General features: G+C 34.1%; 2 protein-coding genes across 6 annotated transcripts; both read right to left on the reverse strand.

Annotated features, from left to right (window-relative positions):
• Positions 1 to 343: 343 nt before the first annotated feature.
• On the reverse strand, positions 344 to 4,558 carry LOC132273681 (protein ASPARTIC PROTEASE IN GUARD CELL 1-like). Of its 5 annotated transcripts, none has more exons than XM_059774696.1 (4): positions 4,446 to 4,558; positions 2,513 to 2,670; positions 1,368 to 1,455; positions 344 to 1,266 (listed from the first exon to the last, which is right to left on the reverse strand). In XM_059774696.1, exons 3-4 carry the CDS (start codon positions 1,428 to 1,430, stop codon positions 454 to 456), a joined length of 876 nt encoding a protein of 291 aa, XP_059630679.1. In that variant the 5' UTR covers positions 1,431 to 1,455; positions 2,513 to 2,670; positions 4,446 to 4,558; the 3' UTR covers positions 344 to 453. The 5 variants fall into 5 exon arrangements, with proteins under 5 accessions (XP_059630679.1, XP_059630681.1, XP_059630678.1 ...); XM_059774698.1 differs by having other exon boundaries at positions 1,387 to 1,455; positions 4,446 to 4,555; XM_059774695.1 differs by lacking the exon at positions 2,513 to 2,670 and having other exon boundaries at positions 4,446 to 4,557.
• A 367-nt stretch (positions 4,559 to 4,925) lies between these two features.
• Positions 4,926 to 7,189, reverse strand: LOC132273246 (probable receptor-like protein kinase At1g11050). The gene has a single exon (XM_059774243.1). It carries the CDS (start codon positions 7,176 to 7,178, stop codon positions 5,325 to 5,327), a length of 1,854 nt encoding a protein of 617 aa, XP_059630226.1. The 5' UTR covers positions 7,179 to 7,189; the 3' UTR covers positions 4,926 to 5,324.
• Positions 7,190 to 12,188: the final 4,999 nt, after the last annotated feature.

Genomic DNA, 12,188 nt, shown 5'->3' on the forward strand with positions numbered 1-12,188 from the left:
CAGTGGTTGATCAACAACCATTCCATTTGATTTTTGAGCGGAGCTAGCCGAAGATGAATTAGGCAAGTCATACAACTGGTATTCTGCAAAAATTCGACTCATTGTCTTTTTTACCCTATGTGAGTAGCTCACCCACCCTGAAGAGCATAAAGTTCAGCATAGCAAAACCTCACAAACTTAATTTCGTAACCAGGATTCCCAACATTAAGTCCATTTTCTTCAGTGTTACAACCGTAGTTCTCAAATTAATTTGTTTTTTTTTTCTTAATTAAGGCCCAATAACTTAAAACAAGTATCAAACATTTTGTCCACTAAGATAAAGACTTTTAATTCCACATCTCACTTCATAAAAATACGAATTTGAAATCATACTTCATAAAATTTTGTCGAATTCAGTAATATATGGTCTAACACAAGTACGATAAGCTACATAATTAACGCATCTAAATCTTTTTAACATTTATTGGGACTGAATCCTACAACCGAGTTAGTGATATCGAAATTGACTCGCATTTTCTGATGCCATGTATTTGACAATATAGTTGTCTGATCCTCGGATGGCGTAAAAGCGAAACAAAATATTCCCGGACGATATTGTAGCATGTAATTCAATGGAAGCAAGTTGACTGTTTTATCTCCAGCAAAGTGGAAGGCCACAGTCGGGAGATCAACTATATCCATGCCCGACAATTCATAGCAAGTTTCGAGAAATTTTGACACATTAAAGTACGGTGGCAAACTCTCAGCTTTCTGAGCAAATGAATCACGAAGCAGTTCATAAGCTAGAGGGGGTAACCGAGTGACATGGGTACCGGAGTCAAGAAGGACCCCTCCGCTGCCATCCTCCTGCAATTCAAATATTGCGGGTGGAATCGGGAGCAGCTGGCCGATAACACTGATTCCAGTCAGCTCAAGGAAGAAGAGCATTCCGGATTGCTTGTTTCGAATCATGGGAACAATGACTGAATCGCTAGGCGCTGACGTGTTGAAATCGAGAGTAGATGACAAGGTGGAGTCACGGTCCACAAGACAGTAGGAAAATGACGAGGCTTTGAGCTGGGAAACAAGTGAAATCATATCACCGTATTCGCCGGAATGGCCAGGTTCCACAATGGCTCTTTCAACGTATTCGCCGGAATTTGAGGCTTCGGACAACAATTGTGTTACTTCTAGGATAAGTTGAATGGCAGGTGACACATTGAATGGTAGAGAGAGAACCAAATGGGCAGAGAGAGTGAGTGCAAAAACAAACCAAATTGCTTCCATCTGGCAGACGTTAAAATGAAACATTAGTACTAGTTTGTATTTAAAATGACAAAATTTTATTTGAACAATTTAAAATGACAAAATAAAACAAAAATACAAACCAGTACTAGTGATCCACACCTTATATCTTTACTTAACCAAAATAAAACAAAAATTCTCCACATCTTCTTGCTCTATTTTAGCTTTGACCTACAAAGATGTAATAGTTGAAGTAAGAGAATGTAAAGCAAGTTGTTAAGTTGCCAAAATTAAACCAAGCAAAACAAGCATTATAAGAGAGGATATGTGGAGGCTAATTTAATTAAAAATATTTTTAATATGAGGTGCTGAAAAATTGGTTTGCTAGGATTCAGGGAATAACTGAAACTATAAAAGAAAAAAAAGAAGTAGAAAAAGAAGAAAGAGAATGTGTCTTCCAAGGGATCACACAAGAAATGAGAAACAAATATCTCCACTATAAAAAAATTTAAGAAGGATACATGAAGGCTAATTTAATTAAAAAGAATGTAGCTTTCTACATTAACATTTCACCAGTACTTAAAATAAAAAATTAATGACCCAAACAACATTCATAACCTCACAGCAACTAACAATGCCCAAATCATGTTGGCCTACCTTAATAAGGAAAACGAAAATACTAGGACCTTTGCATGGAAAAAAAAAACAATATATATATATATATATATATATATATATATATATATATATATTTATCAAGAGTTTGAAAGCTTATGTACAAGCATCATGAAGGAGTGGCCACTAAAGCGTCCATCTTTTCTTTTTCTTTCTAAACATAAGGAGTTAATGATTATTTTTAAAGCACATTTAGTTGAAATGATTTTCAACTCCATCTATGTTTAATAAGTTAGTGAATACCTTCATCTCTATTCCATGAGACTTCATGGAAAAAGTTGAAGGATTTTCTTCCTGCTTAAAGTTACAATTGAATTTAGTCTGCAACATCCATCTATATTTCATACCATCTTGACAAAAGATTTGTTCCCACACACAACAGACCCCAATTAAGTCATTGATTGTTTACTACACTTGTAAAAAATGCTGTTAAAATTTATCGAACTGGTTCAATTCATTGAGATTTTTTACCATGTCTCACTCTCTCAACTTCTTTAACAAACCCAAAGCTTACTACATTTAGGCTTTCAAAGAGTATGTCTAGCATTGTACTTTCGCATAATTAAGTCAAACTGAGGATTCAGAAGTATATAGTTGTAAAATAATTGATTACCATAAAAATAATTCATTCATCAGATTGTTCAGGCAATTCTCCACTGAGGATCAAGAATCCTAATGTTGCAGATGATGTCCTCAACTAGAGCCTACCAATTCTTCGAACTTCTAATTGATGAGCGAAGTTTACTTGATTATAAGGTTTTCTCTGTAAATCTGTAGATTCAGATGTAATACTCATATATTGTTAGAAAAAATGTAAGAACTAGGTCCTAAATGTGAATGCTTATTGCTGAATTTGATGTACAAACTTGGGATTTTTGGCTTAGCTCCTTCTGTCGGAAGTGTGGTTTTATAGTTTCCTTTTTTTTCGTTATATTCTGGTTTCAGAAACAATTTGTTCACGAACTTGAGAATACTAATTACTGAATACGAGGCAATTTGTAATTGGTATTTTACACTCTCTCTCTCTCTCTCTCTCTCTCTCTCTCTCTCTCTCTCTCTCTCTATATATATATATATATATATATAGGTGGTGGTTCTTGTCTCTTATGTTGTTTGATATTTTCTTCCTCATAGTTTTAATCACGGATCACTGAATTTTTTAGATTTTAAGACTCTTGGATATTGAGGTTTCTTTGTTCTCCTTTAACCCTGTTCTATTATGTTGAGTTTACAAAAAAAATTTGTTGTTTAGGAACAAACAGATATATACCAACAAAATTTTAGAGAGGGTCAATATATAAGAGGACTTTCGTTAAAAATCAGATATATAACTTACTATTAAGATCTTTAGTTTAATGTTTACTATGTTTGTGAACAATAACGAATTTGTTCTCTTTTTGATATTTTCCAGCTTTTGATCTACTTTACAATCTAATCATCATATTCTTAGTTTTGTAAAACTTACATTCTAATTTCAATCAGTCTCAAATTCATATTTGGTATCTTAAACTAGGAAAAGGTCTATGAGAGAGAAGGTACTCCGGACCCGATCTTGTTGTTCTCCATCCGTTTTATGTTAATTTCAATCATTCTTAGTGCGCTTATGCATTATGCATAAGACAACTAACTAATAACTATAAATTTATCAGTACCAACAAATAATTGTGCGCCTGTATAGTGTGCTTATGACAACTAACTAATAAATAATTGTGCGCCTCTGCAGTGTGCTTAAGAGAACTAACTAATAACTATAAATTTTTATCACCACCAATAAATAATTGTGCACATGTGCAGTTTGCATGAGATAACTAATTAATAACTATAAATCTATCACCACCAATAAATAATTGTGCGTCTATGCAATGTGCATAAGACAGGTAACTAATAACAATAAATCTATCAATTAAAGAGTGCGAAATTTTCACAGGCACAAAAAATTTATAAGAATGCCGAATTTTCAATAATATGAGATGACAAGAACATAAAATATATTAATGTTGAAAACACACAAAAGAAAACCCGGTCTTGGTGCTTTAAAAAGAGTATGATCCAGTTTACATCAAAAAATTAAAAGGAAATATTCAACACAACTTAGTCACAAAAATCAAAATTCAACTTTATATCAAAGTAAATGTTTGTACATTCTGATGGCAAGTGCTTTGACAGTATTATTAACTGAAATTCTAGCGGATCCAACTTCAAATAACATCAATAATGGTGGGAGCCAACTTCAAATAACATCAATAATGGTGGTATGTATCTTCATATATAAATAAAATAAAATAAAATAAAACCCTTACTTTGGCACTTTTAAGTATGAGCATAACTTAGAGATCGAAAAAGTTAATTATTACCTCAGGTCCTCAACCCACTAGAAGGGATCCTTAATTTTCGTAGGATTGGATGTGAAAATGCAAAAAATTATGAGGAAAAGGGGTATGGTTGCTGCTGTTGTGAGACTGGAGTGGACTTAGGGAGAGGAAAACAAAAACATCGATTCATGCAAAATCAGAGAGAGAAGAGAGAGAGAGAGGGGATGAACATACCTCGTCACGGTGTCACCTGAGCCTGAGGGGATGGCGGAGGCTGCGTCCTGCGGACTGTCGAAGCAGATTGTGTCGTCTGAAAAACTTGCCCAAACTTAAATTTGAGACTTGCCCTAACTCTTTTTTTATTTTTATTTTCTTTCTCCATACCCTATGGGCCTCAAAATTTGAGGCCCTCTAAAATCTGAGGCCCAAGGCGACCGCCTTGGGCCAGGGCCGTCCCTTAATTCAACTAAACTCATTAAGGCGAAATCTAAACATGCAAAGGGGTCAATACTGTCATTTCCTTTTCCAGTGGAACTAATGTGATCCATTCCCTTTTTTTACTCAATGAAGCATAAATTCCAACCAAATCGTATATAATTATTACTTTTACAAACATTCATCACATATTGTCAAAAGGGTCCTTTCCAATAGTCTTAACTGATATTTCCTGCACTAAATTATGAGTACAAAGAATGATTAGTTCCAACTGATCGGCACATAAATGAGGAGGATGATTAGAGGCTATGATAAACCATATTTTAACATGCAGGTAGACCACTCATGTCGAACCAATTTTTTTTTTTTTTTTATGTTTTTTTTGCAGTCAAGTTTCTCTATCATTGCACTGACTGCAATAAACTCAAATAATATCAAAAGTAAAAAATAAAAAATAAATTAAAAAAGGGGGTCATAGAGACATTTTGCAACAAATTTGCAATCTTGAAATGCAGAAAAGTTTCAATATTCATTCTAGTATTACATCCTATTTTGATGTATCGTGTATTACTGTGTATAATTACATACAGATCTAACTTGTGTCCGAAAAAAAAAAAAAACAGCCATTTTGAAGTTCTGGCATGGGTATTCTTAGATCAAAGGGTCCACAGATTTAATTTATATGCTAATAATGCTTGAGCTGGCTCTTGATCTCTCACTCATAGACATACTATACTGCAAAGAAGATCTAAATGACTCATGACTGAGAGGCAACGGCCTGTCTGGTAATTTTGGGATGTCAATGTCACCTTCAAGCATCCTAAGGGCATCAGCAATGGTAGGCCTAAGAGCCACCATCACATGAGCACAGAGTATCCCAACATGCACAAACCTCTCCATCACCCCTCTCGGTCCTTCCTCTCTGATTAATTCATCAAAGAACTCCTCCACATTTCCCGATTTCACAAGCCCCCAAGCCCAATCCGTGATCAGAAGGGTCGATGAATTTGATGCATCTAGCACTTTCCTTCCGCTCATGACTTCAAGAATCACAATTCCAAAGCTATAAACGTCGCTTTTCTCTGTTAGTTGACCGTACAGAGCATATTCTGGCGCTAGATATCCATATGTCCCGGCAACCCTTGTCGTGAGATGAGACTGGCCTTCTGTGCTCTGCTTGGCCAGCCCGAAATCTGCCACTCTTGCTTTCATTTCCGAGTCCAGAAGGATGTTGGTGGCCTTGATGTCGCGGTGATAAATGGCTGGTTTGAGTCCATAATGCAAGTAAGCAAGCCCTTTCGCGACATCAAGCATTATTTTCTTTCTCTGAGGCCAAGTCATGGATTGTTTTTTGGATTCGTGTTTGAAGAGATGATCATCGAGGCTACCATTTGACATGAAGTCATAAACAAGGTATCTTCTTTTACCTCTGGAAGCATCGCTCGAGACACAACAGCCCCGGAGGGAGAGGAGATTCCTGTGCCTTATTTTGCTTATGATCTCCACCTCATTCGCGAATTCATCATCCCCTTTCGAGTCCAGATCAAGCATGGCTTTCACCGCGACCACAGTGCCATCCGTGAGCGTCCCTTTGTACACGATCCCATTTCCTCCCTGCCCAATCAAGTTCCTCTGCGAAAACCCATTCGTGGCTTCCTCGAGATCAGCCTCACAGAACCATTTTGCACCCGAGTTGGGCAAAACCCGGGCCTTCACACCGGTCACATATTCTTCGTGGAAAGCCTCTTGCTTCTTCTTCTTATCCCGAATTCTGTAAAGAATGATCACCCCTGCCGCTGCTACAACCCCTATAAGAGCTCCCAAGAACCCGAAAACCCATTTGAGTAGTGTTGTTTTGCTCAAATGGTTTGATGTTTTGTTGGTTGTTGAGATAGCCAACGGCAAGCCTAGTATGCAATTAGCTGTTCTGGTGTCTTCAGGACCAAAGTCATTTACAACACCAGCAGCATATAAAATAGTGTAGTAGAAGCATTTAGTGGCATTGGGATCCAAAGCCACAAGCTGAGAAGTCACCTTCATGCCAGCATCAAGGCAAGAGCTGCACCGGGTGAGTCCGGTTAAGTCCCCATTACAAGATGGATTCAAGGAATTACTTGACGAACCAGTCTTTTCGATCCAATCTTGGATGGTGGCAATCCCGGCACAGTTGGAGGCCTTGGCAACGAAATCATCTGAATTGTTCAAGCACTGAGGGACTAACGAGGGTGATAATGAGACCGCGGTGAGCTTGGTTTGGAAGTCGGAGAGGCATGAAGTTGAAGTCTCTGCGTTGGGGAGATAGAACATGGATGTTTGGTTGAGGTGGTGCGCGAGTCCAATCCCAAACAGGCTGCGAAGTGTCTGGCAACAGTTTGCGTCCACCGGTTCGCGGCAGAGAGTGGTGTCCCATTCGAAGGATTTGACATAGCTGAAATCAATGGGACATGAGGAAGTGACAGAATCAATGGAGGAAAGGAAAGGAAATAAGAGGAAGAAGAGAATGGAAGAGGAAAAATGATGGGACTTGCCCATATTAGCGTGCTCTGTTTTTGGCCAAAACAAAATGGTGTGAAGACATGTTTGTGTTGTTTTATAATGTTGATTTTGGGTTGTTTGAACTCTCAAAGTTGGCTGCTGTAGTCAAAATACACGTTTTAAGTGTTCTGGTTTGAACATGTTTCTTACATTTTATATCTGTTGGTGGTCGGTCAAAAAGCAAGTGTATAATGTTATATTACTAAGAAGGGAAAGGTTTGGGCTTTAATTAAGTGACCTGTGAGCGAATAGAAAAATCATGAAACCATCGTGAAAATTGTGACTCTTACCATTACTAAAATGGACAACCTGTTTTGAGCTGCAGATGCTAGTTACTTTAGTTCTTTGTTTGTTGGATGGCACCATAGCTGTGATGGTAGGACCACCCACCGGGTCCACCACCCAATTATGTTATTTTATATACATAATTATTTATTAATGAGAGTAGACAGTGAGTAATTATTACATCATTGTATCATAATTTTACAAGTAAGTAAATGCACTTTTATTCAATGTAATTGGGATAAATTATATTGATTTTTTACCTATCTTGAAATTTGAAGTTTATTATTTTGACCTATTTTAAAATTTGAAATTTATTATTTTGACCTATTTTGAAATTTGGCCCAAACATGCTTAATAACATCAGTTTCTTCAATTTTTTTATTTTATAAAATGACCGTGTTGTCCTTCTTTTGAGTGAGAGTATTTTTTAATAATATTAAATAAAAAATAATTGCGCATAAAAAGAATTAAAATATTAAGAATATTTCTAACTTTTCATTCTTGAATGAAAAGTCAAATAAAGGACAAACTGAACCATGTGTCATTTTATCCAAATCTAAGAAGAAATATTATACTTTACCTTGTAATTAACCGTGAAGCGCGGACACGGACACTAACACGGGACACGGGTACGATACGATACGGACACAGCGATACGACAAATTTCAAAAAAATAGGATACGAACACGGCAAGGATAAGGCAATAAAATAATAATATATATTTTTATTATATATAAAATTTTAATTTCTCTTAATTTTTAATTTACGTTAATAAACATGATCTATTTAAATTAAACCCAATCCAAATTTTATTAAAATTCAAACAATAAATACGTAGTATATCTTTATATCCAATACTAGAATTTGTATCAATACTAGAATAGTTTTAACTTTGTAACCAAACACAACAGAAGATAAGATTAACTTTGTAACCAAACACAGAAGATAAGATTACAAGTTTGGTATTTCCAAGTTTGACTATCTCTCTCTCTCTCCCTCTTTTCAAAATTGAATTCCTCTTTTATTAACCAATAACCACTCACTGACAGAGGAAGAAAAAGGCAATCAAGCCTTTGGTTGAGATCTGTTCGCAACCAGACGAAAGAGACTTTAGTAGAATCGGAATTCTTGCCGGACGCCATCTCCTTCTTCTCTTAACTTTCTATCTTCCTTCTCCTCCATCAATAACCAACCAAAGCATGATTCTTCGTCATCTCTTTGTTGATTTCCCTTCTCCCTTCCAGTTTCTCTCTCATCCCTTTCATTTTTTTTATTAATCTAAACGGCCGTGTCCTACGGTGTCCTCCGGCGTGTCTCGGCCGTGTCCTCCGGCGTGTTTGACTTAAAAAAATGAATAAAAAAATATGACACTGGTAGATCCGTGTCGGACACGTGTTCGAGGCTGGGACACGAGTGTCCGTGTTGGACACGTGTCCGACACCTGTACGTCAGCCCTATAACACGTGTCCGTGCTTCATAAGTAATTAACAAGCACCATGTGGCAATAGACAAAACCTAAGTGACTTCCTTCTAAATGGGATGAGGTGAGAGAAGGGAAGATGATTAACTCATCTTATTTATTTTTGTACGAGTTTGCAATGTTATTCGTCTAAATTGCAAATATATATATATATAGGAATACATTATTTTCTTTTAATTTCTAAAGCAAGTAACATTATGGGAATGATTTTTTTTTTTTAATTATATTTAAAATAAAATATACGTGATTCACATTTGAGAGAATGGTTTAATTAGCAAGAGATTGGTTTAATTAGGATATATATGTGTGTGCGTGTATATATTGATTAAGTTAGGAGAGAAAAAAAATAAAAATAAGAAACTTATACTTATATGAACATATTACATATTATAGGCAAAAGTACAAATAACCCCCTGAACTATCACAAATCGGCAATTTATCTCCCTGGACTACAAAAATGAACAAGTCAGTCAGTACCACAACTATCCAAATCTGAAATGCGATTCTGGCCACTTTCCGGTTCACGTGACCTGTCATTTTCTTTTAATTCCAAAATTATCCTTACTTATAAAATAACCCATTTCGTCATCATGCTCTCTCTCTCAGGTTAATATATATATATATATATATATATATATATATTGCAATACTCTAATCTGCTCCACCTCTACCTTGAAAGACATGCCGAGATCTGACTTCTTCTCCATGTGGGATTTCACAGCGAAGCCATACGATCGACTTTGTCGACATGTATTGCGACAGCGACAGGATAATTGCTTTGAAGCTCGGTGACCCAAAGGCATATTCGCTGCTCTAGCCGAGTTCATCGTCATCCCGGATCGGATCATCGATGCTCGCCCTGAACATTATCTCAGATGAATAACCTACAAGTTCTTGCCGTCCGCAAGAATTTCATCTCCAGCGAGGTTCTGGCGACCCTAGGTCAGCTTTGTGCTTTACGAACCCTCGATCTCAGTTACAATTTTTGCTTTACTGTAACGAACTCGCTCATGGCCGCATCAATTTTTGATTCTCCGTTTTTCAAATTGTCTCTGATATTGTAAATGGCAATTTTATATATTTATTTATTTATTTTGGTTGGATTTTAGAAGTTGAATTATATATATATATATATATATATATATATATGTTTATTTATTTATTTATTTTGGTTGGATTTTAGAAGTTGAAGTTGTTTGCCTGTTTTAGACTACAACTTAAAAAAAAGGATTTGATCTCCAAACATGAACTTTTGATTGGAAGTATTGTTTTAGTTAAATGTTCTTTTCTTCTCTTCCACTCAGGTTTAATTGAATACACACACACACACTACTATATTGATGTATGTATATAAACTACTTCAAAAAATTAACTTGGCTAATTTATAATTTCAAATTTTACAAAATCTAATTTCTATGCTAATTTTAAGGGGTCTTAGAAAATGCCATTTTAATTGTGTTGTAATTAAATTTGATTAAATTGACATTACTTTGATAAATTGATTTGAGAATTTCTTATTGAAGTTAATGTAAGCAATATACATATGACTTTCTAATTACAGTACTATTCAAATATCATTCAAGCCAACAATTAGCTTGCTTAAAAAAATAAAGCCAACAATTAGCATGCAATTTTTAATATTTGAAAATTATTTTTAGAATAAAACAATACATGAATTAGCATGCAATTTTTATAAATTGCTATATATGTGTAACCTCTGCCTTTGGTAGTTTCTGTCAACCATTATTGGAATTCAGTAATTTTATGAGTCAAATGAGTATTATAAAATAAATACATATATCTATATATAACAATACAAATGTATAAATTGACATAAGGACGAAATGGGTTTATTTATAAGTGAGGGCAATTTAGAATTAAAAGAAAATGATAGGTCACGTGGGTCGAAAAGTGGCCGGAATTGCATTTCAGGGATTAATATGCACGATTTGGATAGTTGTGGTACTAACTTGTTTATTTTTGAAGTCTAGGAGGATAAATTGTTGATTTGTGATAGTTCAGGAAGGTTGTTTGCACTTTTACCCATATTATATATATACATGTACATCACTGAAGTGAGAAGGGAAAAAAAAAAAAAAATTACTATTATGCTATGCGCATGTGCGATGAATTGAGGGAAAAGAAAGGGTTAAAGGGGTAATTTTGTTTTAAAAGCTTATATTTTTAATTTTCATAAAGGTATGAAGCATTTCATAAATGAATGTGTAATTATAAAAAAATGTGATAAATAAAAGAAGAGAGGATTAAAGAGATAACTTTGTCTTAAAAGCGTATACTTTTTAATTTCCATAAACATACGAGACATTTCATAAATAAACAGAAATTGTGATGAATAAGGAGAGCGACGATAGAAATATTAGCCAAACTGCCCCAGCACTCCTCTTCTAAATTTAGAGAAGAAATGGTTATTTAGACATTACATTTAGAAAGATACAAAGTAAACTTTAGAATAATGGTAGTTTAAACATTTCATTTAGTAAGATAAAAAGTCAACTTTAGATTTGATTGTATTTATATATTATTTCATGATATGTATGGTATACTAATCTTATTTTGAAGTCATATTTTGTAAAGTTGACCCTTTATCTTACTTAATGAATAAAATCAATCCAGGTGAAAGTGCATTCCAACAAATTCATAATTCTCATGCTATATTTCGTAACATGGAACATTTTGTAATATGGAATTAATGCTTTAAAATTTGAATTAGTTGTTTAAAGTTGTTCTTAATTTTGAAATATTATACACTTAATTAAATGCATTTGACAACACAATAAATTAAATCTCTTAAAAGAATAAGTACCACTTAAAACATAAAAATAAAAATTAAGTGATAGAGAAAACACATTAGATTCAAAAAATATTCAACAAAAAATTTAATTTATAATTAGCACTTAAATTAAAGCACTTAAAATTCAATTATTAATATTCAGTTTTATTGATCCTAAAACTATCAAAACAATACTTTCATATATAAAAAGAACTATGAACTTTTATTATTAATTATTGAATTAGAAAATCTATGAAAAAAATCATTTAACTTTTTAAATATTAAAAATGTCTCATTTCAGTTGTTAATATCTAAAATATATTAATGTCGACAAAGTCTAATATTAACTACTCCATAAAATAAAAAAATTAATATATACACGATAAAAATGTTAGAATTCTCTAAATAATTATATAATTATATGATACTAATATTAAAAATAAAAAATTAA

The sequence above is a fragment of the Cornus florida genome, unplaced genomic scaffold, assembly GCF_030987335.1.
Source record: "Cornus florida cultivar Cherokee Brave unplaced genomic scaffold, ASM3098733v1 CherokeeBrave_3.0.0_Hap2_Chr09, whole genome shotgun sequence".
In the NCBI taxonomy this organism is placed as follows: Eukaryota; Viridiplantae; Streptophyta; class Magnoliopsida; order Cornales; family Cornaceae; genus Cornus; species Cornus florida.

What these genes read in the sequence shown, in the direction of transcription:
- LOC132273681 (XM_059774696.1), bottom strand. Translation starts at nt 1,430, where the DNA reads ATGTGGAGAATTTTTGTTTTATTTTGGTTAAGTAAAGATATAAGGTGT. An exon ending in GGTGTGGATCACTAGTACTG is followed by an intron (nt 1,267 to 1,367) that starts GTTTGTATTTTT and finishes AACGTCTGCCAG; the next exon opens with ATGGAAGCAATTTGGTTTGT.
- LOC132273246 (XM_059774243.1), bottom strand. Translation starts at nt 7,178, where the DNA reads ATGGGCAAGTCCCATCATTTTTCCTCTTCCATTCTCTTCTTCCTCTTA.